This window comes from Saccoglossus kowalevskii, chromosome 5 (assembly GCF_978046115.1).
Source record: "Saccoglossus kowalevskii chromosome 5, keSacKowa6.1, whole genome shotgun sequence".
Classification (NCBI taxonomy): Eukaryota; Metazoa; Hemichordata; class Enteropneusta; family Harrimaniidae; genus Saccoglossus; species Saccoglossus kowalevskii.
The window spans coordinates 18,750,468-18,777,914 of NC_140645.1; the positions used below are offsets into that span (position 1 = coordinate 18,750,468).

The 27,447-nt window shown below is 39.0% G+C and overlaps 2 protein-coding genes across 3 annotated transcripts; one reads left to right on the top strand and one right to left on the bottom strand.

Moving 5' to 3' along the window:
- The first annotated feature begins 2,540 nt into the window (after positions 1-2,540).
- On the top strand, positions 2,541-9,590 carry LOC100374327 (uncharacterized). Of its 2 annotated transcripts, none has more exons than XM_002737254.4 (6): positions 2,541-2,648; positions 4,424-4,577; positions 5,178-5,345; positions 7,390-7,536; positions 8,937-8,960; positions 9,081-9,590. In XM_002737254.4, the coding sequence occupies exons 2-6, from the start codon at positions 4,454-4,456 to the stop codon at positions 9,152-9,154; spliced, it is 537 nt and encodes a 178-aa protein (XP_002737300.1). In that variant the 5' UTR covers positions 2,541-2,648; positions 4,424-4,453; the 3' UTR covers positions 9,155-9,590. The 2 variants fall into 2 exon arrangements, with proteins under 2 accessions (XP_002737300.1, XP_077867493.1); XM_078011367.2 differs by having other exon boundaries at positions 4,427-4,577.
- A 5,454-nt stretch (positions 9,591-15,044) lies between these two features.
- Positions 15,045-19,092, bottom strand: LOC100373425 (uncharacterized). The gene is made up of 3 exons (XM_002737248.4): positions 18,909-19,092; positions 15,635-15,851; positions 15,045-15,380 (listed from the first exon to the last, which is right to left on the bottom strand). The coding sequence occupies exons 1-3, from the start codon at positions 18,955-18,957 to the stop codon at positions 15,095-15,097; spliced, it is 552 nt and encodes a 183-aa protein (XP_002737294.1). The 5' UTR covers positions 18,958-19,092; the 3' UTR covers positions 15,045-15,094.
- Positions 19,093-27,447: the final 8,355 nt, after the last annotated feature.

Consider the following 27,447-nt stretch of genomic DNA (forward strand, 5'->3'; position numbering starts at 1 on the left):
CGAGAAAATTTTGCGACTTGTGAAGACTCACTTCGGGATTCCGGTCTGCTATAGTGAAAGATTTACGAGCGTGCGTAGTGTGCACAATTTTTTGTAAGACCCGCGCTCACATACGCTATCGAAACTAGCCTGTTTTGGGAACTTTGTTGGATTTCGCGGACTTACACTTTACTTTTCTAGCGATTTTCTCACTTATCAACAAATAATTCTTTAATTCGAAGCGGTGCGACGACCACCTTTCAAAATCAACACTGAAATTGTCAGGTCATTTGCAGACGATCTGTATGGGTCCATCTTTCAAACTGGTGATCTTGAACATTCCCACACGATTCTATGGCACGTCGAAAAACAGAAAACAGAGGAAGACATTTAAAGCTGCTTTCCACTTTGTATGATCCAGTCTGCAGCAAACCTCGCACCAGTCTGACATGTAGGCGTGAGTGGCGCCCTCGCCGGCCGAACGGCATCAGACCCGACGTGTATTGGGTTTAAGGTCCCGCGTAGGACGAAACTCACGCGAACTTGTGCGGCTAACCTCGCACAGGCGCGTTTAGCCATCATAAGTGTTTTCTCTGCGGTTCATGGTATATCTTATCCAAAAAATCCCCTGAAATCAGATCTATAAGTAACATCCCAAATAGGTCTGATTTGGTAGTAGAAACCACGATTTTAAGTGTAACCTTAGTAACCTTAATATTCCAGGATTTTTGCCAAAAGTACAACTGATTCTATAATTTTTCACATTAATGCTGTGAAAAGTGTTCTGAATATAATACAATGTGGAAATACAATATTCATAGACAGAATTTAACGCATGGTGAAAGCCTGAAACTGACACATTGTCAGATACACATACAGACAACTGTCGGTAGTCACTCACATCCTGGGCATACCTTTGTACGCGTGTCAACATCTTAATAAAACTCAAAAATGTTCTACAAAGGATGAACAAGAACTTAATAGAGACATAAGGTAAATGCCCTCCTCTTCAACCCGGAGCATTCAATTTGAAAATATCTAACAAAACTCGTAAAGACGTATTGTCTGAACAAATAAATGTATATGATCACAAATGTACTTGTTTTTGTTTTTGTTTTTAAATAAAAACGGAAAATGAACTGTAACGTTCTGATCTAGATGGTTGAAAGTCAAATATATTTAAAAAAACACGATGTCACGTAATCAAACGGTGCCGTTTGGGTGTTGACCATTACATCCGGGCATTACGGTAGTTGGCTATGATCCAACTCCGTTTTCGACATTGTTAAATTCTTTCGTTTTTTGAGGGGTGGAACTGAATACAGCTGATTTTGACAAGAAAACTCAGAAATATATTCAGAATAATTCACATTTTTATTATTATTATTATTTTATATGCACACCAATAATTATTATCAAAAACATGTAATTACCGATTACACGTGAATAATAAAGACAAAACATAAGTTTCTGGCTCCATATTATAAGTTGCGTTTCTTTTGTCTTGAATTTTAACTGAAAGCAGCTGAATGAAATTACAAACTGTGTAGTGTGTTCAACAACTCACGTGTGTGCAATAAATTTAATAAATACTGTATTTTCCTCCATAAAAACGAAAGAATTTAACAAAGTCGAAAATAAAGTCTTTATCTTAGTGTCTGCCCGTATTTGGGTGTGATTGAAACAGTGAATGACAGTGACAGGCTCCACGAAAGTATGTTTTTATGCAAAGTACAAGTCTGTACTGAGAAAATTTTGAACTTAGTTTAGTGGCCTGAGGTTTTAACTATACAAATAATCTAAAACTGGCGTCCCGTGCAATCTACCTGTAAAAATGCTTAGTAAAATGGCATTATTTTAGCTTTTCTTAACTCCTGAGACATTTCTGCACAGGTGTAGTAATGCTCAACTACATCCACCCCAACCCTTCGACTCTTTGCTTGTCCCAGAGCTCATCATTGCGAAACCACGCTCACCCACGCGACCCTATTCACGCGCGGCGTCGTTGCGGAACGAACCATGGAAGCCGACTCCATTCACACCCTATCACATGCAATAAATAACGTTCTTTTCAAATGAAGTGTCGCTCGCTGCATTGACCCAAACAACATCAATATTTATCTTGATGTGGTTTTGATATCATAATTTAGTCAAATGATTTTGAACGGTTGCCATAATTATTTCTCGTAAAATTTGAATAGGTTGTTCCAACGTCGAGGGCGCTCTTGCAATAACGGAGTCACTCGAGATGACAGACTCCATTATAAAGCATTACTAATATTTACATGTTTATTATTTAATCATTGTAGAATAGATATGGGGATCATGAAGAGTTAATTGAGCCTAATGGATTTATGAGGTCGGTGACAGAACTGTTAGAGACATTCCAAGGCGTAAGAAGAACATTTAGCGGTATTTGAAAAGAGCGTAACTTCAAACAAAGTAATATCGGGGGTCCATTGTTTCCAGTTCCAATAAACACGGCAACAATGTCACTTCAACGATTGTGCGATTAATTTACGAGATTATTCTGACATAATATGGTTGACCTCAGTGAGTAATGAGGTCAACCGAAACGCACAGCACACCAAACAGCACGTTTCTCGTAACCGGTCCCCGCGATTACGTGGCGGGATTCGTTGGAATTCCCGAGCGCCTAGGAAAGTACGGTAAGGAAATAACTTGATTTACCTTGTGTGGGAATGCTTAAGTTTACGTTATTCATAGAGCGTCAGGTTTGAACTGAGAATCGTTCCTATTATCCCTCTATGCTGCGACATAGTGCGGGCAAGTAGACTATGGCCGTACCAGGCTACAATAGCTGTTCTAGTCAAACAAGGTGGTCATTTAATCATTGATTCCATGCACACCCGGACACGGTTTGCAAGAAACAGACGTGCTTGCATACAGCTAATCACTCACTAACGCTCGCAACACTCAGGTTCACTGAAGCCACATAATATTCCAAACGAATCGCCGCCGACTGAATACATATTGTGCGCTCAGACTTTTAAAACATTTGTTAAAGACTCTCGCAATTGTTGTTTCACGACCTTTGGAGCTTTTCTTTAATGTACGAGTTTGTGTTTCTTTGATAATTACAGAATTCGCCGCGTAACATTTAGACACATACTCGCATTGGACTTGCCACTTTAATCCCCGTACGAAAGCCGTGGTGATAACACCTCCCCTTTCACTCTACATTCCAAGCTTGAAACACAAGTACTAGTATCCTATTGTTCGTTCGAAACAATACTTGCTCGGCCCTGGCTGACCTATTTTTGCGCTTTACATGGTTTACATAACAAAGGTAAATCGACAAGTCTGCTTGGCAGCTTGCCAATCACGTGACACGTACAACCGATTTTAAAACACGCAGTGTAGTCCAGTCATTAAACATTTTTTAATCATGGAGATTCAACAAAATTGTTGGAAAAGATTTCTTAGCGGTTTTCAGCTCTTCAGTACCTCTACTTTAAAGAAAAAAATAGTTTACCAAAATCGGACTTGGGGAACCACCTAAAAATAGGTCAATTCCAAAATGGCCACTATTAAGAAAATAAAAGTTGAAAATAGGTCATAAATAGTGATATGCGGAGTCGCTCATAACGTTGTTAAATCTACCAAATGGACAAGCGCTGCACATAATTCAGTTTTGTCAATTTTCTGTACTTGCTAGCTTTTACGAGATACACTACACGCATGCGCAGTCAAGACGATAATGTCGTTTTCAGTGCTGAAAATGAATCGGCGGTGGCAGAACGTCATATACGGTGTTACATACTGTTGAAGCCTGCCGATTGTGCATACATAGCTTCTGCTGCCAACTTGTCACGTGCGCATGATTTTACGTAGCTGAAAGTTTTATTTTTCTTGTGATTTTCACCAAGATAAACAAAGATTGGTTGCTACGTTACAGGCAAAACGTCATACCTCATTTGCGAAATATTGTTTTGAAAACAGAGAGAAATACACCCGCGTTTTGATACACGTTATTATGCGTCCTGCTATTAGATTAATTTCAAATACTAGTACATTCAATTTGAGCAGCGCTTCTTTTGAGTACACGCTTCTGTGGCGTCACAATAACGTAATGCAAAGCGACATTTATGTTTGGTTGCGTAGTCGCTCGTCAAAATATAGTGAATCTCTCAACACACTAGTTTCAACTGTCGGAAGGATAAAAAAGCAAAACAATATCAACTCCGTGAACGGCGTCCCTTATAACCTTCTACGTCACAGAAGCGGTCAGCGCTAGAGGGCGCGACTTATAGGACCGGTGTATACAACAAAGCAGCGAATTTGCATTGTACAAATGCGCATGCGTAGAGAAAATAATGTATGCGTGATTGATCGAAAATGAATAGTTTTTTTCACTTTCTCTCCTTGCACGCATCCGGCATAAAAACTAAAACTATCACTCTGCAATGATCATTCTATCCAGTAGGTACATTTAATAGCCAAGCTTATCACCATGGCGACGGAACACGTGATGCTATCATATAGTTGGAGTGATAAACCCGAACTGGTGAGAAAAATCAAGACAGAGCTCGATCGACGAGGATTTAGGACGTGGATGGACGTCGAACAGATGAGCGGTAAGATGTTACATTAAATCGCCCTTGGCCGTTGGCGTTTGAGGATCACTGCGGCACTAGATTAGTGTGATTGGCTGCTTGATGACGTCATAAGTTACTCGGCTAATTGTTAGATTATACATGTAATTGCTCGACTACAGTAATCTGGTAAAATGTCGTGTACGTGTTGTCTCCGTTTTCCTTTTCTGATATTTCGTATGCACCACCAATCAGCGCGCTATCCCAGTATTGTTAGCTAGCCAATCAAACGGGTTGTTCTATATTATATACTGCGACAGATAAATGAACATCAACAAACGTGAAGGAATTGATTGGTTATGATTTATGTGTCGTGTCTCTTGATATTCGAGTCGTTGCTTCTAAATAAGGGTATTGGTTTTCGCCGGATTTTCCACAGTTATCATGTGTTTGGGTGCTGCTGAATCTACATGTATCACGTGCTTGTAAATATGTTGCCCCTAACATTACCTGGCACATTATCTATGACGACAAATTAAAGATCGTCAACCAATCAAAAATCCCCTTACAAAAACAAATTTGATATCTTCGGTCTCTCGTGAGCACCATTCTGACGACGTGACTTTTACGATACTCTCTTAGGAAATGTGAACCGGGCTATGGCTACAGGCATTGAAGGCGCTATGGCGGTGCTGATGTGCGTTGGCAGTAACTATAAAAAATCTCGTAACTGCGAGAAAGAGGCTGGATACGCCGATCAAACCCAGAAACCTATACTCACTGTAATTGTCGAAGAAGGTCTAAAACTTGGTAGGTATCGTTCTTTTTCTGCAATGTATATGCGCCCCACTGTACCATGTTTTTCTATGGGCTCTGCGCGAGCGGACGTCAGTGGAACGCCGGGCGAAAGGCCAGTGAAAATACTAGTAGCTAAGGCCGAGAAAACAACACAAACTCAACTTTGAAGTAATTCTGAACAACCAAATTTATATATGTTACACACACAGGGGTGATCTTGATACACTGTTCAGGGAAGTCTGAACAACCATCCCAAAGCAACGTTTTCTGAGAGTTTTCAGCCTTTGTTTTCACCGTGATGGTTGCCCGGATGTCCGCCCGGACATACGTAGTTTGATGGATTGTCCCTCACAGCGGTTGCATTGCAAGGCTGGGTTACCAAGCGTCAGACGAAAGATTAAACGCTCTGAAAGCAATATTAAAGCGGGGGGGGGTCGTCACACGCTCACGCGCGGGAATTGAGTCCCAAGCGACGATAACAAAACACGCTAAGAACGCAAAGGCTCATGGGAAAACGCTTGGTTGTAAACAATCATGATGACATGCTATGGCCACCTAAGGCCACACCAACTTAATTTTATGGATGACATCCGCGCGCGCATTAGTTTTCGCCTGTCCCCACAGATCGGTTTTCATATTGTCGCAAAGCGCCGGCTTGTCGTAAAACTCGTTTTGGACTACCTCCAAACTCGCCAATGATCTTTTGCACATGCGTATTGCGTTGCCGGGAATTCCAACATGGCGACCACGCCACCAAGATATGTGAGCATAAAAGTTCAGAGGAAAAACAGCGGAATTGTTGTTGACTGGTACGCAATTGACGTCGGCCAGGGATTTAGCAGGATTTTTTTTTTTTTTGGCAGAAATTTTTTTTTTCGCCCTCTCGCATTTTTGGGGTCTTCAGAGGATGTCATCCATAACATTAAATCAGTGTGGCCTAACGCATGCGCAGGTGACGACTCCGCCACTTTGACAGCCTGCTAGTGTATGTCATTATATTATACAGTGGCAATATATAAATATACATCGAGCACACTTTACTTAAAAATGATTGTCGACCAAAGAACCCCCATGTAAAAAAATGATTTTCACATTTGAATTTGGAATCAAACTTGTACGAAGTTTTATTAATTTACTGAAGGATGATACATCTTGAAATATAACCTATTATTATACATCTGTCACTGTAACGCCATAAGTTACAGCGTGCCGTAATTTTGCGGTATTTTACGGGGTATTTTCATACTACCATATTAGGAAATGCGAATTCCAAATATGGAATAATTACGCGCGTAATAATGAAAACAAACATGGCTGCTACCAGGATTTGACCGGACTCCATACAAAGAAGTTCGCTGATTCTGTTCTAAACTTTTTGGATTTCGGCATTCCCATGATGTATCCTTGGAAGGAAAAGATGTATAATAATAAAGTTATTACGAAGATACCTCAAAGTATGCACTCAGACAGTACGTTGTCGCATCGACCTCCGCTGCGCGTCGGTCGATTCTGCCGCTGTACTGTCTTCGTGCATACTTTGAGGTATCTTCGTAATAACCTTATAATATAATTCAATAATAAGATTTCAATCAGTCGCGCCCTCTGGCGACCAAGCTCTTCTGTGACGTCAACATGACGTAGGTTATCGTTCAAATAGATAACTGTGTTTGATTGTGTAGTCGTTCATCATTTACATTTAAAAAAACGGCATTTTTTTATTGTCAGGCAACAACAAATCAAAAAAATATCGACACTACTATGAACGACGTTCCTTCCAACGGTACCAATTACGTCATATAAACCTGCGTCGCTAGAGGACGCAACTCATAGGAATAGCGTGTTTATGAATCAGTATAAAACTATATCGCAATAGCGATTCGTCAACCCTCTCTACAGCGCTTTAACTGGTTCTTCCGCAGTGACGTAGATGCACAAATTGCCTGAAAATATCTTCACCAATTATTTTTTTTCACTAATTGAATAGAGCAGAACGTGACAAATGCAATATTTGCGGTTCATTTGATAACCATTCTCAATATCTATCATAACCTTACAGATGGATGGGCCGGGGTAATCAATGGAAGTAGACTTTATTTTGATTTCTCCAGCCCAACCAATTTCAAGTCCAGAATGGACGAATTAGAAAAAGAATTGAAAAGATTATGCCCCAAGCAAACTAAGCGCAGAGGAAGCGTTCCTGTGGGTAAGTATATACTTATTATTATTAATGCCACGAGTCTTAAAATCTCCTGTATTCTCGTGTAACATAGACTCGTGTCAAAAGAAGATGACGCGTTAGCTAAAGAAGCCGATATTGACCATAAATTACTTATTGTATAGTTCCCAACCGGAAATGCTGTCTTCTCCTTAGTATACACTGTAGCACCAAGAATAATATTAAATTGATCAAGTACAAAAATGCAGTCTCGCGTCTTGTGTGACTTTGATGTATGGTGTATAAATCCGATCACAAATTGCGCAGACGCAAGCTCACCAAAATTGCATCAGCGGAGCGGAGAGCCGTCATTTGCGCAGGCGCGGAAATTGACACGCTAAAAACGCAAACGCTCGTGGCTTTTAATATTTGTAAACAACGAAAAGATATGGCCTTCGGTCGCGTGCGCAGGTGGCGAGTGTGAGTACTGGTAATGCCCGTAATCATGGCGCTACAGTGATGAATTCCGTTGGTTATTGCTGTAAACGATCTTCCGAACTAATGGCGCCAGCTTGACCAAAGTACGCAGACGACAGTCAATTAGTTTTTGCTTGTGTAAATAGCTGCTCCATTCAAGCACTTGTAAATTGGAGAAAAATAACATTTGTCGTGACCTATCGCCTTACTGGAACGTCAAACAACGACCAAGCCTGCGTCAATTTGAAACTACCTACAAACCAGAGACCAATCAGAGAGCAGTTTTTTAGTTGACAGGTTTTTTCATCGTAGCAATTTCTGCCTTGTGCTTCGACTCAACGCCCGAACCAAGCTGGCTATAAAAAGACAACATAGACGACTTTCCCGGAAGTCGAAAATACGGCGTTTCGCAAGCGCGCATGCCGTTTTGGGGTGTAACGTAAACTTTCGCGCTAGATATTATGTTTTTGGGTGCACCAATCGACGTCACAAAAATAAAATTCCCTTCTATCGACTATTAGCAAACCGACATGTTTGTATTTTCCGCCACGACAAAGCAGGAGTATTTTTGCACCTCAGTCTCGCTACTTCCGGGAAAGTCGTCTATTGCCATTCGTCACGGTGAACATCTTCACAGTTGAGGGCGCGCCTCATCAAGTTGACTGAATCGTGTACATGTATTTTCAAATCATTGGCTTGAAGGGCGGTAGTCGTCGCGCCGCGTCCTTTTCGATATGCGACTCATAGCGACGTATACAACGCGTGTAAAATACATTGTTTATTTACATGAAATTCGAACACGCGCTGCGCGACGACCACCGCGCTTTAAAAACACTTCGGCCATCAAGTAACTGATTATCGAAATTAATCTTGGCCCGATCGAGGTGATAATACACTCCTACTGTATATACTGCTATGATTAATACTTGTAATTTCAAACAATTTACTTGTAAATCGTATTTTCTTTATAGCTGCGGCGCCAAAAGGACCCCTACGTAAGTAATATACACCACGTAATAATAAAATCGTCATGACAACAAGTAACGTCGTGTTGTGTTGTAACCCGTATGTTATAATCTCAATTTCACACCTCTATCTTGTCCTTCACTTCCTAGGTCGTAGGTTATCAGACAAGGAGCGACGGGATGAGTTGCAGAAAAATCTCCGGGATTTTGAACCGCAGTGGTAATCACGTGACCATCTATCGCGTGACGAATCGGGTTTACCTATAAATACAGTGTGCCCAACTGTTGTGAGCTTGAAGCTGGGATATTTTACAGCGTGTGCGGGTATTTGTGTGTGTGTTTGTTTTTCTTTTCTATTAAATTTTAAACCCAGAATATCACGAACATTTCTGCCAGTGACACAGCCTATTTTCACAAACATGTGTTACATTCGATTCCGAGATCTAGATCTTCGTAGTGGAACTCGTCCGTGGCAGTGCGTTGGAAGTGAAACAAAACAAAAGTGAATATATTTGCAATTAAAACTAGTAGGTTCGCGATAAGTGGCTTTCGCGGTAAGTGGGTTTCGTATCGGGTGGCTTTCGCGGGGAGTAGGGCTTTGTCGCAGTGACTGGTCCTTTCATCGTTGTTGAGAATTAAAGTTTTATGTTTCTTTAACAACTGGTGCTATTCTGGGAATATCGTCCTTAGAAGCTATTAATTTGTCCTTTTGTGCAGTTGCTCTGGCAGGAGTTCCAAAATAAGACCCATGCTCCGATAGAGCCCCTAATTGCAAAGACCAATAAATATTTGACCATTTATAATGGGCTTTGCATCATGTATTTTATACTGCTTATTAACATGCTGTAATTAATAATCTTATTGCTGTTGCAAAGAATGGTTGAATATTGTTTATTGAAATTAATAATCTCCATAACAATTTTTCAATATAGATAAGTTATAATACGAAACAAATTTACATATATTTACATTATTACCAATGCATTGCAATACAACTAATTAAAATTGAAATATAAAATATTCCGTCAGTAACACTTCTCAAGGGCGTATTTCACGGTCAGTGTTATTTACGAAAATATTTGTTCACAACTGGCTTGGCAACTCCCAGCCCAATTAGATATAATGTGTACATATTTTAATAAATAAATATACACTAACAAAAAATCAATTATTAATTATTTCATAATTTATTATATAACCTGGACAAAAGAAATCAATATTTTTCCTAGCTAGAATGCTGCATTTTCTCTATCTGTGTAACTTCATGCGGGAATCCTAATAAAGTTCACAACTGGCTATTTAGCAATATTAGGGATTGTCAACTTGTCAATAATTATCAGATTATTTGTATTATTTCAATTTCGTTCATTAATGGAATACTTTGTGATGACACTTTCTTCAGGGCCTAACTGATTCAGACTCATATAAAGACTATGCCCCGGGCTGTTTACTAATATCAACCTAATTACTTGTCATTGTCTGACTGTTATATACAGCCTAGAACACGTCAGAATAGTAAAAAGTCAGTAAATGTCAGTTGCACGTGCCATGAGAGCCACAGAACCAAAACAATCTGTCAGCCGTCGCCGCCCACAGCATCGATATGATTTTACATTGCATAGAAAAGAATGATGTCATAGTTTATCCATAATCCTTTGCCTGAGAACCAAAATGACTGGCTACATAATACTGATATAAAGTTGAATATCTAGAGAATGAAAAGTGATATAAAAAAACTGTACATTGCGTTCTCTTACATTTTTTGAAGATTTTTCTTTCGGGGTCATTATGTATTTTAAATTGATGTTTCCTTTAATCATCCTGAGATATTCAATCCCATCGTTTCATATATTACTCTATAATTAACGTAATAAAGAATACACTTTCCATTATTGTTATAAATGTGATCTAGTGTCCCATGAGACTTGTAAATAAGACGATTCGCTCAGTTTTTATTTTACTAATACTATCTTTGTCAAAACTTGTGAGTGTGCTCATTATCAAGTTAATAAAAAAATCAGAAACAACGACAATTGTTATCCGTTAAGTAATTTAGAATAAGTTGAGTTTGTAATACAATACGGTAACCGTTATCACAATGGTCACGTCTGTAGTGGTATTAATTTGATGAAACGAATAACCATGCTAATGCGCATGTGCCTCGAATTGATGGTAATGGCGTGTGGATCTTTTTTTTTCAATCATATTATGCGTGGACTCGATGAGTTGCTTCAAGTTTATTTCGCGAGATCGGTCTTCTGATTATAGCAGTATGCAATAATGTATTATAATTATGCGGTCTTTTACGGGGTATTTTCATTCTACCATATTAGGAAATGCAAATTCCAAATATGGAGTGATTACGCACGTACGCGTCCTCTAATAATAAAAGCAAACATGGCAGCCCCCAGGGTTTGACCGGACTCCACACAAAGAAGTTCGTTTAAACTGTTTAAACTTTTTGGATTTCGGTATTCCCATGATTTATCCTTGGGAGGAAAAGATGTATGATAATAAGGTTATTACGAGGATACCGCAAAGTATGCGCTCAGATAGTACGCCGTCGCATCGACCACCGCTGCGTGTTGGTCGATAATCCCGCTGTACTGTCTTCGTGCATACTTTGAGATATCCTCGTAATAACCTCATATTATTAAAATCATGAAATATAATATATAATGTTTTCGTCCATCGTTCGTTCCTTGCATCTTTAATCACAAAACGTACTTTTTTTCGAACACCAAATTACTGACGTGTACGTATATGCGGGCTTTAACGCAAACAAACAAAAGTGAAACAGTTCCAATCCCGATAAATAACATAGTTGAACTCTGGTGATCTTGCCCTTTGTTATATAATATAATTCCCTTTATCATAGTTTGTTTCAATATAAATATGCATTGTCATAATTAATTTTGAATACAAACAAGTTTTGGGGTTAAACCAACAGTGGGGAATCAGTCTACCGAATGTCCTTAAAAGATGTAAATATCTTACAAAAACATTATATTGGTGCCTTATTTGTTTAATTATTTTAAGGGACATAATTTCCAGCTTTATTCAAAGTAATTCAGATATTTTAGTATAAAAACAAATGCCTCATCGCAAAATAAAGTGCTGCATTTAGACGTGAATAGATTCATAAAACATACAAGATAACAAAAAATCTTAGCTGGCTTTTGTCCAAGTATTTTGTACAGGTGTCTGTCAAAAATTAATGATTCACTGAGACAAATATGAACTGCCTCATTGTGTGACTACTGTATTATATGAAAAGTAAAAAAAAACACTCTTTATGAATAGCTATCATGTTGCAAGCTCTGCTTTGTATGCAAATCAACTTAAATAGTTAGTTGGTGTCCAGTGGAGGGAGAAGTCAACAGTACTGTTGCCTCCTGAGAATCTACATCTTCAAACACTGCAATCTTTGAAGTGCGTTTTTAAACCAGTATTATAAAAACTATATCATTCTGTTCTAATAGCTGAAACATATTTCTGTGAGTTTTCATTTGTCGAATGAACTGTTTGTCAAATACAGAATACATATATTTTAGAACAATTTTCTTTTTAAAATGTGGATGAAATGTTTTGCTTTTTATGTATTTTTTATGTATTGTTTTTGATTTGATAACTTTGAACTAAACAGATTTTCTATTACCTTCAGATCTTGATCAAAGTTTGGCACCCAGTTCATAGGAGTGCTTATATTGATTTTCTGACATCTTGTTTTCTGTAAAGAATTTATTGGTAGGTTTGCAAATGTGTATCAGACTGTGCAATCTCTCCATGAGTTGGTTTTGAAACCCAGTATGGGATTCTGAGATACATTACCAAGGATATTATTACAAGATAAATCATTTGCTTCATTGAACACATACAACAATGCATATTTCCACTGAGATAAGTGACCTTTGATGTGTATCACCAGTGATCAGTCAAGTAGAAACAGTCAAAATATTTTATCAGATTTTCTCATTTTTTGCATGATATTTTCATACAGGATATCTGTTGTTCAAACTCAGGGAAGACTTTATACTGATGAATAAGGTGACCAAGTTTGATGAAGTTTGGAATAGAATTAGTAAAGTTATTATGCACACAATAACAATTATTAACGACGACAACGACAACGACGACGACAACGACAACAACAACAACAACGACAACGCCGGACAAAATTTTTCCCTTAATATACCTTTCCCTTCCATCTTTGATGGTATGGGCAAGGTAAAAAGCAATGTTACATGGTTTTCTAATTTCATATAGGTATGCGCGGCACTTAGTTTTGAGACGGAGCTACGTCCTATGTTGCTAGGACGCGCACCCGGGAGGCACTGGCCTTTCAGTTTGGTAGGGTTGTGCAGCCGGGAATTAAAACTCCATCCCATCATAGACCATTTTCACTTCAAAACTATACCCCATTATAGATCAAATAGTGATTTTGTATATCCCATCAGAGACCAAATTGTCACTCAATTTATTCAGTTATATGTTGAATCTACTCATCACCCGGACTCGTCAATAAAAGTACTAAAACTCAGGTAAATACTTAGTACATGGAAAAAACAGACCCCCATCCTAGACAGGCAAACCGGATATTGGACCTTAAGGCAAGCATCTATACTCCATTCTAGACCAAACAGCTAAAAACTACTACCCCATAATGTGATTTGGATTTAATGACCCCGGGTATACACTCCACTTTACAATGTATGTATACGGGCTCTGTGCGTACCTGATTTGGATCTCTTGGTCGAAGAGCCGGTGAAGACAGTTAAAGTCGAGAAAAACGACACAAACTCAACTTTTAGGCAAACCTGAACAACCTCTTCAGGGGAATCGCAACAACTACTCCAAAGTACAGATTTCTGAGAGTTTTCGTCCATTGTTGTAGGTTGCCAGGCTATGAAAATTCCTGATACAAGGTCGAATGATCGACCTATGAACCCCGCTGTTCAATGGAAAATTCCGGAAATTTTGTTTATTCTCCCCATACACGCAAAAAGTGTATCTTTTGTTTACACTTTGAATTTCAATTCGCAAGGCAACGCGAAAATCGCCCGGAGTGAACTTGTGACTACTTTGCCCGGAAAGTAAAACCGATGTACAATACTCGGCAGGTTTTAGACGTCAGCGTTACGAACTCGCATAGTGTTCTAAATCAACAAGGTGGAATCAATAACGCAGGTAAGCAAACAACTCTAGTGATCGATTTCCCTGGAATGTTTGTCGTGTCAACAAACAGTAACAGGACATGATTCCGTTGTCCGTTGTCCGTTATCGGACGATAACACTTTTTTTTGGGTAAAACATCGAAGAAATTGCGCAAGCACGCCGCCAACGGCACATTTCGTCCCTGCTTTGAGAATATTGCCATCGAATACGAATAATGACTTGAATCTGCCGAAGACAAACAATATAAAATTTACGCTGTAAACGCAGTTGTGAAGTACAAATAACGCACTGTAATCTGAACTACCTGAAATAAAGTAATTTGAATTGTACTACAATTTAACAACCCCAGAGTACTGTCTGTGTGCCTCGGTGCGGAGTGATACATCAACCATGGAAGGTACTAACGTTAGTACCTTCCATGCATCAGCATATCCGAGTTATAATTCCATTTAATCAATTGTAGTTCTATGCTAGTGTACATACGGCAATTAAACTTATTGAAAACATTTCTCTTGAATGGACGTGTCAACACAAAATGTCGCCCATCAGTTGCGGCGGCACCCCCCTAAAATTATGCGCGACCGCTTGCGCCTCCGGGCGCAAAGGATGGTGAGCAGATCTCGCAAACCCCACCCCAATTAAAATTTTCGTGCCGCCGGCTCTGTATATATACAATGTTCTAACTTCCAACGGAATAATCGTTGTTCAGGGGAGTCTCAATAACCATCCCAAAGTACCGTTTTCTATCAAATTTCGGCCTTTGTTTTCACCGTGATGGTTGCCAGGCGGTGAAAATGCCCGGATGTCCGCCCCCGAGAATAGAAATAATACAGCTATTTATTTCAAGAAGAGAAATTGATCACGTTGCATGGGACCCATATCGAGTAAGACAAATGGGGCACTTTAATTGTTTAAGATAACAAAATCACAAGATCACTATTATTCTGTTTTTCGGATGGCATACTATATTAAATGTGCTAACATATTCCTCAATACAAAAATGATATCAATACAAAGCAGAAGGAAATCAGTGAAATCCGGTATTGTCGCGTGGTGGCGCCATCAGTGTCGGGCGAGTCTGTCTTTTCTGCCGCTTTAGTAGTCTTTGGCGGGGCTTCTGGCGTGGTTGGCCCAGCAACGTGGAGCATGGTGCTTTTGGTATCTTCTTGTGCGTCTGACATGGTCACTGTGACGCGCCCTTGGCACCAGTATGTTCCAGTGTCGTTAACGTTTACATCGGAAATGCTCAAAGAGCCCTCGTTCACAATTGCGTACCTAAAAAAACAAAGTTGTACATACAACATATCGTATGAGGGAGTCGTATATAGGCACGGTTGATTAACCATGTATGAACGTTAAAGTGGTTTTAAAACACACTGTTCTCGTTTTTTTTTTAATCCAGATTATAGCTGACGTTTTGTGAAACATAATAAAGCCGTAACATTCAATCATAAATAAATGAATAAATAAATAAATAAATAAATAAATAAATAAATAAATAAATAAATAAATAAAATTGTCATGATTACCGTGGGTCAATTGAGGTCATTTGGCCAGGATTGACAGATCTTGCTAGGAACATTTTTGAACCGTCTTCTCTTGATTTTTGCCACTCCACTGTCGTCGTGATGGCACCATCTGGGATATCTGAGAGTGCGCAGTAAAGTGCAACAGATCCGTCACCTGGTTGAGCCGATTGTTCCTGGTTCACCGTGACAACCACTGACGTCACGGTGGAAATGAGTGCTGTGAAACAAACAGCGGAGAACTGAATTTGAGACTGACTTTGATGATGTACACCAAAGAACATATTTCGTTATTCATTCAATAACATTTAAAGCGAGATACGGCATGGATGCGAGCATGGATGTTATGATTTATCATGAACTAAAAGTTTTTCTTGCAACGTCTTGTGAAAACAATGACATCACGTAATAAACACGTGCGTTGATTGTTTTTGGTACGTACAATAGCACCCACTGCGCATGCCTATTATTTGTTTTCATATTTAAAGCGGGGGGGTCGTCACCAGCGCACGCGCGGGAATTGAGTCTCACGCGACGATAACAACACACACTAAAAATGCAATAGCTCATAGGTGAACATTGTTTATAAACAATGACGCGCTATGGTCATCTGACGCATGCGCAGGTGACGACTCCCCCGCTTTAATAGAACGAATACAATTATGGGAGTTGCAAAAAAAATTTTCAGTTCACAATATATCATAATCCTAATTGGTAATTAAAATCCAGTATCAAGCAACAATTAAAAAAAAATATAGGTTTTCCTTCTATTTTGAATCTTGAAATATGCTCGCTCTTTACACGTACAGATGTGCTGCGCCTGTGCGTACTGAAACAAAATGGCGTCTATCTAGCACTGGCACACTCTGACCTCTCAAAGCAATCAAGAAGAAATCGTCAACGATCTGATTTTTGTTTGTCCATTTGGATGCCGTCATATGAATAAATCTGAGACATTGACTCCGAAAGACAACGCAACTAAATTACATAAAACTGCGATACTAGTGTTTCACTGTTGGTACATATTTTGGCTTGTGTTACGCGTGATTAAATATTACAATGGGATTGGTTTTCTGGTATTATTAATAACATGTGAAATTCGAACCAGGATCCATGCATTCATATAATTTTATCCGGTCACTAGATTTATACCTAGTTCTTTCTTAAAGGATGGCAGTCGTCGCCCGTCCTGTTCGATATGGGACTCATATCGACGTACTATTTTACAACGCATGTAAAATATATTGTTTATTTACATGAAATTCGAACAAGTGCCAAGATATGCCTGGTATTACAAAAATAAGGATTTAATAATCTACATCATGATCGACTTATGAATATTCATGATCTCACCCGTAAAATAAAATAGCACAAAAGTCAATGACCGACAGTTCGGATAACTGAATCGGAAGCGTATCTGCAGATCGGCCGTTCGGTGACCCCTAAGTCCGAACCCAGTTTTCGTTGTTTCTTATCACAGTGAAACTTGGTCAGTGTTGCATGTTTATGTCACGTGATCTTATGTACAATTTCTAGTACAATTTATGGAAACATAAGCTTAAAGGGCGGTAGTCGTGTGGCGCGAGATATAGTGGGTCTCATATAAACAGATGGCGACTGAGACGTTACTGAGCTTTAATTAGGCATTTTTTACTACGTGATTGGAAGATATCGGAGGAGTCACTGGCGGTAATTAGTGCAAGTCGCGTCCAGGTCAAACCTCATACCTGTGATTTCCATTAGAAGAGCGCATTGGATTGTGAGAAAATCAACGTTTATCAACACAAATGGCGCACTTCAACTTGAGAAGCACTAGATGTGTCTTATAGCGCGGTAGTCGTCGCGCAGAGCGTGCTCGAATTTCATTTAAACTCAGACTAGTAATACAGTCTGAGATTTAAATAAACAATGTATTTTACACGCGTTGTATACGTCGCTATGAGTCTCATATCGAACAGGACGTGGCACGACGACTGCCGCCCTTTATGTTTAGAATGCCGATGCATTACAACCCCCGTTGTGACTAGTCGCCGGTGCCGCACCTTCAAGGGCTGGGCGGCAGTTGCGGACTGATAATCTTTTCCTCGGCACTAATCGTTCCATCTTTTAATGGTTAACATTCAGAAATGACTGCTCCCCCGGGTTTTTTTTTTTTTTTTTTTTTTTTTTGGTGGGCCTATTGGCGGGAAAGTCCAGGGCCGTTTTTGGTCCGTCTCTGGCGGGCGGGGTGCTCAAACTCCGTCATATTTAAGTTCATTTACGCCGGTGACTAATATACACATCTGTGTTTCTCTTACGCAAGCATAAAGGGATACATAATAAACATATATGAATAATATGTGAATATTATATTACAAACGCGACACTACTTCGCCGCATGGCGTCTGCTCGTAATCGCAAAGCAACTTGCGTACACGGATGTTTTGTCGGTGTGTAGTCACGTGACTCAGAGGTCGGGAATCGGACAATCTTACACATTCCTCGATTTGCCACGACTTGAGGAAAAATAAATAAATAACATTTTGAGAAAGTCACGAACCACGCATTAGTTATTCAGTAAAATTCGTTAAAAATCATGAAATGTACATGAAGCGACAAAATAGATTCCAAGATATCGACATAAGCATACCAGGGCTGTGAACTATTACATCCAGTCAGCCAACAGACTTTATCTTATTTCATTTTATTTCTTTGTTCTGTAGTTTTTCAACGCGATTACAGTTATTATGACTGGAATGAACATTCTCGATATACAATGGGAAAAGTACATCGTGCTGTTAACCGTTTGGATTGCACATGAATTTCAAAAATCGTGTTAAATTTCTGTGGTAAGCCCAATTGTCTTGATATTCAGAAATCGATCGGGGTCTGGTGATCTCATTTTAATAATCACTACGTAAGACAAATCGGCATTTATCCGACTTATCAAGAGAAAATATTTTTAATCATGCCTGTATTGGATTTATTCAGTTCAGTCACGAATCCTCAAAGGTGTGGCCTACAAAAGCCACCCCGTCGCTGAAGTCGAGTCAAGTCCTCCGTCGGCAATGTGCCTAACTTGTGTCCTCACAGTTTCCGATGCGATAGGCGGCCCTATAGCGAATAGTAATGATGGACATGAATTAAACCACAACACGAATTAGAAGACCCATTCAAATGAACTATGAATTGAATAAACGATGCACAGACTGCACGTCTGTATGTGTCAGCTGGTGTCAAACCAGTCAAAGGGGATTCGAATCAATTCCTGCGGGATTATTCATACGCGCAAACCTACCTCCGATGAGAAGAATAGTGACTGTCAACATTTTCTTGTCGGCCTCCATGTCGTCTTAATCCTTCTTACTGTGTGAATGAAAGGGTGTGTGCTCGCAAAAACGTCCGCTGTTTATTTCCCAGATGGCTGAGCAGTGAAGTGGCGGAATTATGAAAGCGATGAAGATCCGCCGTTTTTGCTAGACCACGTGATTTAGGAGCGGTGATCACACTTTCCATAACCAGACACCGATGGCTTAATCAAGATATTAATTGACCGGCGGTATTTAGCAGATATGGCTGAAACTACGTACATGTTTGGTGTTTAAAGTTGAGCTTGTACCGTTAGCGGAACGTCGTTCTTGTTCTGGTTTACAGTTACACCAATCTCCAAACTTCATCTTCTCTGCCTGTCTCATAACTGCTACATAACCAGACCCCATCAGTATGCGAATGTAATATTTCCCCCACCGTACTAACCGGCCAGGTTCTGGTAATTCCAGGCGTGCCATCTGAGGGATGACCTCCGAATGGGGGTCGACGTGTATGTATACATTACAATATGTCTTATTATAGTACTGGTATTTAGTAATCGATCGTTTATCATGTGCTTGCTACATGTATCACGTAAAAACAAACAGACGCGGGCACACCAGTAATATAGCAGAGAACACAACCTAAAAAAAAATAACAGTATAATTGTCCTGAGATGATCCTGAGTCCGTGCAGACATAACCCTGGCGAAAAAAGGTTCTATTGTTAAAATGACGGTATTTCCACCACTGAGAAGTCATTATACTCGAGGTCGCATAAGTGTCATTCATTTTGTGTTTCTTCAAAGAGACTACGTGTCTGAATGTCAGCCTATTTATATCAGTTATGGTTATGGTTATGCAATAAGTAAACCTCGGATATTATACTAGCAGGGCTTTACTGTGTGTGCCCATGAAAACGGGGGTATTGTATTGTTCAGTCTGCCAGCCCTCGAGTTTTGACAACGCTTAAATGAAGGCGGTCGTCGTTCAACGCGCTTTCAAATTTCTTTGATTTTTCAGGTCGCCTTATCTTATACGTCGCATGGGACCCACGACGCGAGGCGATGACCGTGGTGCTCTAAAGTAACGTTTTAAGGAATAGTGATCATCTATATATTCCGGAACTAAATAGAGAGGCACTGCCCATTATTGCGCGTTATAAATCACCACTATCAGAGTTAGAGGGAGAGGTTTTTTATTACGTCATAGCTTCTCTATTTACTGTTTTCCCTCACAGATTTTTTTTCTTTTTTTTTTGGCATTGAAAACCTGAAATAAATATACTTTATGAACTTCGATATGGAAGAAAAATGCAAATGTAAATACAGTGTGTACAACGAAAAATACAACGAAAATAAATACACTTTATACAATAAAGGTGGAAGAAAATGTAAGTGTAAAAAAAAACCTTCACGGCTTCGCCTCGCCTTCGCCTCTTGCCGTATTCCCTTCTCATCCAATATGACGCTGTGGTGGATCCATTAATAACATGGCTGCATGGTGTACTGATCGACTAATGAGAACGCGCCGTTTCATATTGGGCAGCGCGCGGTAATACAATATCTCGACATGTAAATGTTTACCGTGTGACAGTATCTGTCTGTATTTTGCAATGATCTAAATGTGTACGAATTATAATGCCGTTTACTTAGATTGGGATTCCTAAATATGTGTTAAATCATAGTCAGTAGAGTGTGATTTTAATTGTGATTTTTCCTTTATGTTTTCCTAAGCACCCCGGAGTTAATGTTCAACGGTTATCTTAATGTCTACAGTTTTAAGAAATTGTATTTTAAGTTGCGAAATTTACATACAGCCATTTACTATTTATAAACCTTCAAAAATTAAATACACCAATGGATGTTAAAATACATCACGCGTTCACATTGCGCTATGATTTGTCGAAACAGTGTCACGTGGTGTTTCCTATATTACCATAATAAATGTTGTCTATTGCACATTGCTGTCCGTCCGTCGTTCCAAAATAACACAGAATTTGAGGCTTTGCTATTCCGGTGTCGTATTTAACATAAATAGTTAACAGTCACAGCGTGTAGCACACATTTGTTGTTATTGTAACACTCTCTGTGATATGTAACCTAAATTGAATTGTGACGAGTTATAGATGTCACGTGATATACTGCGACATACGCTTTCCCGCTTCATCGCATCCAGCATAGATCACGACCTTATTTTTTCTTTTCAAGGCTGAGCAATCACAGATCAGACCGAAACCGAGGCTTTCTGTTTGTAATAAAAAAAATACTGTTTACTTTGATTCGACAAAATTAGAACCTAACCCTACTCACGACTGCCTCACACATTTCAAACCTCACACCATCATATGAACAGACCTTAAGGTTCAAATGGCCACCGAGTTCTCGTTGGGAGCGAGAGCGACACGAGACTTGTTTTCGCTTCTCAATACAATGTTCTATTCTCTCCCGTCATCGTGTTCGCTGTTCCGGTCACCATGGTAATATATATATCAGGGGAACAGTGGACACAATAATGGGAGAGTATGGAACACTATTTGAGGGACGAAAACAAGTCACGCAACTCTCTCGTTCTCAACGAGATCTCGGTCATTTTGCAACTAAGGTCAATTCAAACTGCATCCCAACATATGCATACATGATACCACACAGTGAGTCCCCCCCCCCCACTTTCTGAAGGGTGGGGGACACAATATCAACTGTCCCCTCCACTTTCCTGACTTACCCAAATATCAATAATAGGCTAATATCAAAGCCTGCGTTTGTGTAAGGCCTTTGGTTCTCTGTACATGTACTGTATTCTTAATGATCAAGAATGAAAATCCCCAAGTATGCACTAAATGACTTCATTTTGGTTGCATTTTTCAAAAATTCACACCTTTCGAGGGGGACACATCCCTCCTCGGGGTTCCACACCTACATTCCGACACAGGGGCGGATCCAGCAAAATGTATTGGGGGGGTCCAGGCCTATAGGTCGAATACACGGGACCGTGCGATTCAGACAATGCTATGCGTAATCCAGATGCATTTTCATGCGTTTGGAGGGGACCATGCCCCCCCCTCTGGATCCGCCACTGTTCCGACACCCCTATGTTCCGACATCCCTATATTCCGACACCCCTATGTTCCGACACCCCTATGTTCCGACATCCCTATATTCCGACACCCCTATGTTCCGACATTCCTATATTCCGACAACCCTATATTCCGACAACCCTATGTTGAGATGCTAATAGGTTCTGACACCTACGAAATTTTAGAAACGTTTTTGACATTTCACTGCGTTTTTATCTCTTTACTATAAGAAAAAATATCATTATTCTTCTTCAAATATTATTCTACGCTCACCTTTTGTAACACAATGTTACATTTCTTTACATTAAAAAATAACTATGCCGGATTATAATACTTGCCACTCTTCTGACCATGGGCTTTCATGGAGGTGTTTTTGGAATCCTCGTCGGCAATATTCTCAGACGCGATGTATCCTATCAAGCTTCAGACGCAAAATACTTATATTTTTAATTATTGCCAAACGTTCAGATCAACAATAAACTATGTACCTGACAGTCTTCATGTGGGCTCCTGACAACTTGTACTCGGGGAGACCTAAATTACATTGTTTAGTACTTTTATGTTCGACGATCATCCAATAAATTCTGAGCCGGCCCGCAGAATGTGCCATATTTTCAATGGAAATATGTACGCTAGTGGTCGGAAGCTAAAATTGAATAAATACCCCTCCTCATGGTAGTACAAAGCAACATGTTTTTTCTCTGTTCAGCGCGATCAGTCTAGTTACAGAATACTGACTGTACAAATAAAATTAAGACAAGGCTGTCAAATGTACATGCCATACAATAGACAGAAACATGGGAATTAATTTGGTCAATTTTGGCTGTAGAATCTGAGCCGTTTTGCCCCCGAAAATCAGGGTAGATATGTTAGCTTTAAAAAATTATACACAGCGTCAAATAAAAAGGGAATATAATATAATTACGTATTAGCCTGTCACATATTAAATAGCAATACCTCAGACAAACACCATCGTGTTATATATCAAATTAAAGCTATATTGGTGTAGCGTACAAGTATTACGTTGGATATTACATCGTATAATCCATTACTTATTGACATTATGAATTCATTAACTTTATTATACGATATTCAAAATCATCAAATGGCATTTTCTGGGCAAATGCTGTCTATGATAAAATGAATTAGTCATGACATATTCATGTATTTGAAAATAAGTCTTTTTATGCTTTCTCAATATTTTATTTACTTATTTATTTAGTCATTTATTTATTTAAGAGAACGCTATTACACTGCCAAGAAATTACATATAGATAAAAATGGAATTCAAATAGATGGCGAGACGTTGCCTGACCTAAGATTTACACAAGTACATTAAACATTATGTGGCAAAGAAGTTTGGGTAATTAACACAAACGTGAAATACAAAATCGACGACTGCACAATGGAGCGAATAGGCAGTTTCAAATACATCTGCAGAACACGAAGGATATTGACAAAGAAATAATGTAAAGTATAAATACGGGATATACATGTTTTGGCAGATATAAGGATAAGTATTTAAATTGTGTATTATATCAACTGTAATTTATGAGTGTAAAATATGGGAATATTTTCAGAATAAAGAGGAATATCAGGACAATGCAATGGAACAACGAAGAATAGAATAGAATAGTGCTTTCTGACTTCCTTAAGGAAATCTGTCTAATATGGACCTTAACCTTGAACGATGAATTATGCATCAAATTGGCAGGTAGTATAAACTTGTGCAATATCCTCGCATTAGAGGAAGCCGGCCTATTGTACATTTGAATTATCGGATAAATATCTGATAATTCTCGATGTTTTAGATTGATATTAGACAGGGTCTACAGCTGGGTGGTGGTTTAATTCTCTGAGACCTATCAATGTCTTAGATTGATAGGAAAACGTATAACGTGTGGAGGTAAACAAGGAATTTTGGCCGAAAACACACAATATAGAAATGGAAAGAGATAGTGTGAAACCTTTGTATTTTTTGGCAATCTCAAAAACTTATGCAAACACTACGGAATGCTAAATGCAGTGCCTATTCATCTCTCGCATAATAAATAAATAAATAAATAAATAAATAAATGATTTTAATTAATATGTAGATAAACTTGGAAAGGTGCTACCGGATGTAAACGGCAACCTTGCAATTCCGCGACTGATGAATATCGAAGTACAACTTTCATAAAAAAAGGTAAAATAATTCTCCGATAATTATCGATCTAAAACTTCGATAGTTAGGCAATTGGAGGTTGGAATTGAAGGTTGGAACCACATCCAACAGACACGGATATTGTCAAATAATTGTCGAAGTATTAGAATGATACAATGGGCAACATTGTTTGATAATTCTCTGATGATTATCCGATAACATTATGCTAGATCCCGCCTTCACGGACTTTCGAGCATCATGGCCGGACTACACTACAGTTGGATTTCCAGTATTAACCCACAGGACATCCTGGTTATATCAAGGTAGTAAAAGGTCACGCACGGCTAGTCAGATTAAGTTTGACACAAGTACACTGTGTGTCGGAACATAAGGGTGTCGGAACATAGTGGTGTCGGAACATAGAGATGTCGGAACACAGGGCAGTCCCCCCTCTCAGACACCCCCTGTTCGCGCAAGCGCGGACATTGGCCGCTTACGCGGACACAAAGTGTCCCCCTCACTTTTCAGAATGGATCGACGCCCCTGATGTGTTGGTGTACAAATCTGTCCATTCGTATATTTATATTCAAAGGATGGGCTGTATCTCAATGAAGTCCCAAAATGCATTGCGCTTGTTGGATAAATTGGACACTAAAGAGAGATCAAATAAATAATTAAAGCCGCACGCGGCATCAGCGGAGCCCAAGCTGACAGGATTATGTTTCATAATTAATAAGGTCACATGATAGACAACCAGGTTGTTTGAATCATCAGTAACATGAGGTCGAACTGCTGTTGGTTTCATGTATTTACGTGGTACGGTTAGCAGAATATAGTTTTCAGAATACATAATGAGCCGTGTACTTATGCATATTAATGAGGTTACATGATCATATATGATAATCTCGTATGTTTTAGTTACCTCCTATTTTTAAAGGGCGGTAATCGTCGTGCTGCATCCTGATCGATATGGGACTCATAGCGACGTATACAACGCGTGTAAAATACCTTGTTTATTTACATGATATTCGACCACGCGTTGCGCGAAGACCACCGCGCTTTAATGTGTTCATTATAGCACTGGTTGCATTTCCTGTTCTGGAACAGTGTTACATATATGGCCGTTATGCATATTAATGAGCTCACATGACCATATATGATCATCTGTCATTTTAATCAAATTACCTGTTTAACGTTTTCAGAGTACTGGTAACACATGTTTCATCTTCCTAACTGCAATAGTGTTTGAGATATGACAGTTATGCATATTAATGAGTTCACGTGACCATATATGACCATCTGTTATTTTAATAAAATCTCTTGTTCAACGTCATCATAATAACACAGGTTTCGTCTTCCTAATTGCAACAGTGTTTGAGATACAACTGTTATGCTTATCAATGATGTTGGACCCCCCCCCCCACCTCGGGGCGCCTAGTTACATGACTTAGCCATGTGCCATTCAGGTGAAAGAATGTATCTAAGGAGTAGAATACACGCACAAAATTGTATTTCAATGGGACCAATACAACACATGTAATTGAACAATTTCTGTTGCACAATATCCAAGATGGCGGCCAAATCATGTGACTGATCAAAACTATATTATTTTTCTCATATGGATCTATGGCCAGACATATTATTTATATATATGAGTGCGTCGAAAGAGTAGAATGCACATACACAATTTCAGCCACATCGGATCAATACAACACATGTACTAGTAATTGCACAAGTTCCGTTTTCACAAAATCCAAAATGGCAGCAAAAATTAGAATTAGAAAGTGCATTGTCAAATGTTGCTACACCCAGACAAACGAGATGACTATCCCCTTACAACATGGTGAAAATAATTACTTCCTGTGTGTTTTTTAAATCCAAAATGGCGGCCAAAATCATGTGACCGCTAAAAATCGGGATTCCTAGAACCCTAGAACATGATGAAAATGATCACTTTCCTTTAATCGACTTTTTCTCAAGATCGGTTAGACGAAATAAGCCAAAATTTTACATGCGCATAGTCCACAACAAGGTTGCACCAGTTATCATTGGTCTGCATCAATATGCAAAGTTTCAGGTTTATAGTTACAGCCATTTTCTCAAAAGATTTGACGAAAAAAGTGATGGAGCTTGAAGAGAGAAGAGGATGAAAGAAGAAGAAAAACATGGAGGATAATAATAGGGGACTAGCCCTAAAAAACAAATGATAATAATAAGGGCTTAGCCCTATGGGCTTGGGCACCTAAACAAACGAACAATAATAATAGGGGCCTAGCCCTTCTGGCTTGGGCCCCTAAAAACCGGACTATAATAATAAGGGCCTATCTCTACGGGCTTGGGTTAAATCACTTAATATCAGTTGATTTTCTGACTTTATAAATGGCAAAAATGACCAAGCAAACCTATAATTACACATGATAATATTGCAATTAACCTTTTTGCTCATTAAATTTTCAAAATGGCCATCGTTATGCAATTTTATTTTATTTCAATTTTACCAACAAGTTGCTACTCTTGCTACTTATTTATACATCATAGTAGTCATGGCAATATGATTAGCATTTTGTGTGGGGACAATGGCAGAAATATGACTGTTTTAGGGCTCCATCCAAAATATGTGGGAAATGAACAATGAGCCCAGTTCCAGTTTATTCACTGCTATCACTTGAATTTATGTTGAGTAGACCCCAGTGGTTAAACAAATGTGGTATAGTAAAATTGTGGGGGTGCACGATATCCTATCCTGACCCATGGCTTACTTACTAGCCCTGTGGTCGGGCAGATTTTTTGAGAAAATAAATAAAATATTACTTTTTACAAAAATCACAAAATTCTATAAATGGTTCTTGCTCGAAGTAAGAAAATATGGGCAGCATCAGAGCATAGGTCTTATTTAAAAACTCCTGCCAGAACAACTGCACAGGTCGTGAGGACAAATTAACAGCTCCAAGGGATGGTATTCCCATATTATCACCAGTTGTTCATGAAACATAAAACATTAAGTCCCAACTCCAATAGAAATGGCCAGTGACAGCGAAAGCTATTCACTGCTAAAGCCACTCATCGCGAAGTTTACTGTAAATAAACAAATAGAACCCTCCATAGTAACCATCAGATACTAGTTAATGGTGATAAACGAAACATTTTCAACAGTCGTGCCAGGTTAATATGTCAATTTCATACAACCTTGTTAACGAACAGCCATAATGCAAGTATTAACATGACATATGCTATGGTGATGGGAAAATAATAATCTTTACTGAATTCGTATTCTCATTGGGATTTTAATTGCATGACATTAAAGAAAAAA

Coding starts and splice junctions, on each gene's coding strand:
- LOC100374327 (XM_002737254.4), top strand. CDS start 4,454: ATGGCGACGGAACACGTGATGCTATCATATAGTTGGAGTGATAAACCC. Junction 5,346..7,389: donor CGAAGAAGGTCTAAAACTTG/GTAGGTATCGTT, acceptor ATAACCTTACAG/ATGGATGGGCCGGGGTAATC. Junction 7,537..8,936: donor CAGAGGAAGCGTTCCTGTGG/GTAAGTATATAC, acceptor TTTTCTTTATAG/CTGCGGCGCCAAAAGGACCC.
- LOC100373425 (XM_002737248.4), bottom strand. CDS start 18,957: ATGGAGGCCGACAAGAAAATGTTGACAGTCACTATTCTTCTCATCGGA. Junction 15,852..18,908: donor CACTATTCTTCTCATCGGAG/GTAGGTTTGCGC, acceptor TTTGTTTCACAG/CACTCATTTCCACCGTGACG. Junction 15,381..15,634: donor ATGACCTCAATTGACCCACG/GTAATCATGACA, acceptor TTGTTTTTTTAG/GTACGCAATTGTGAACGAGG.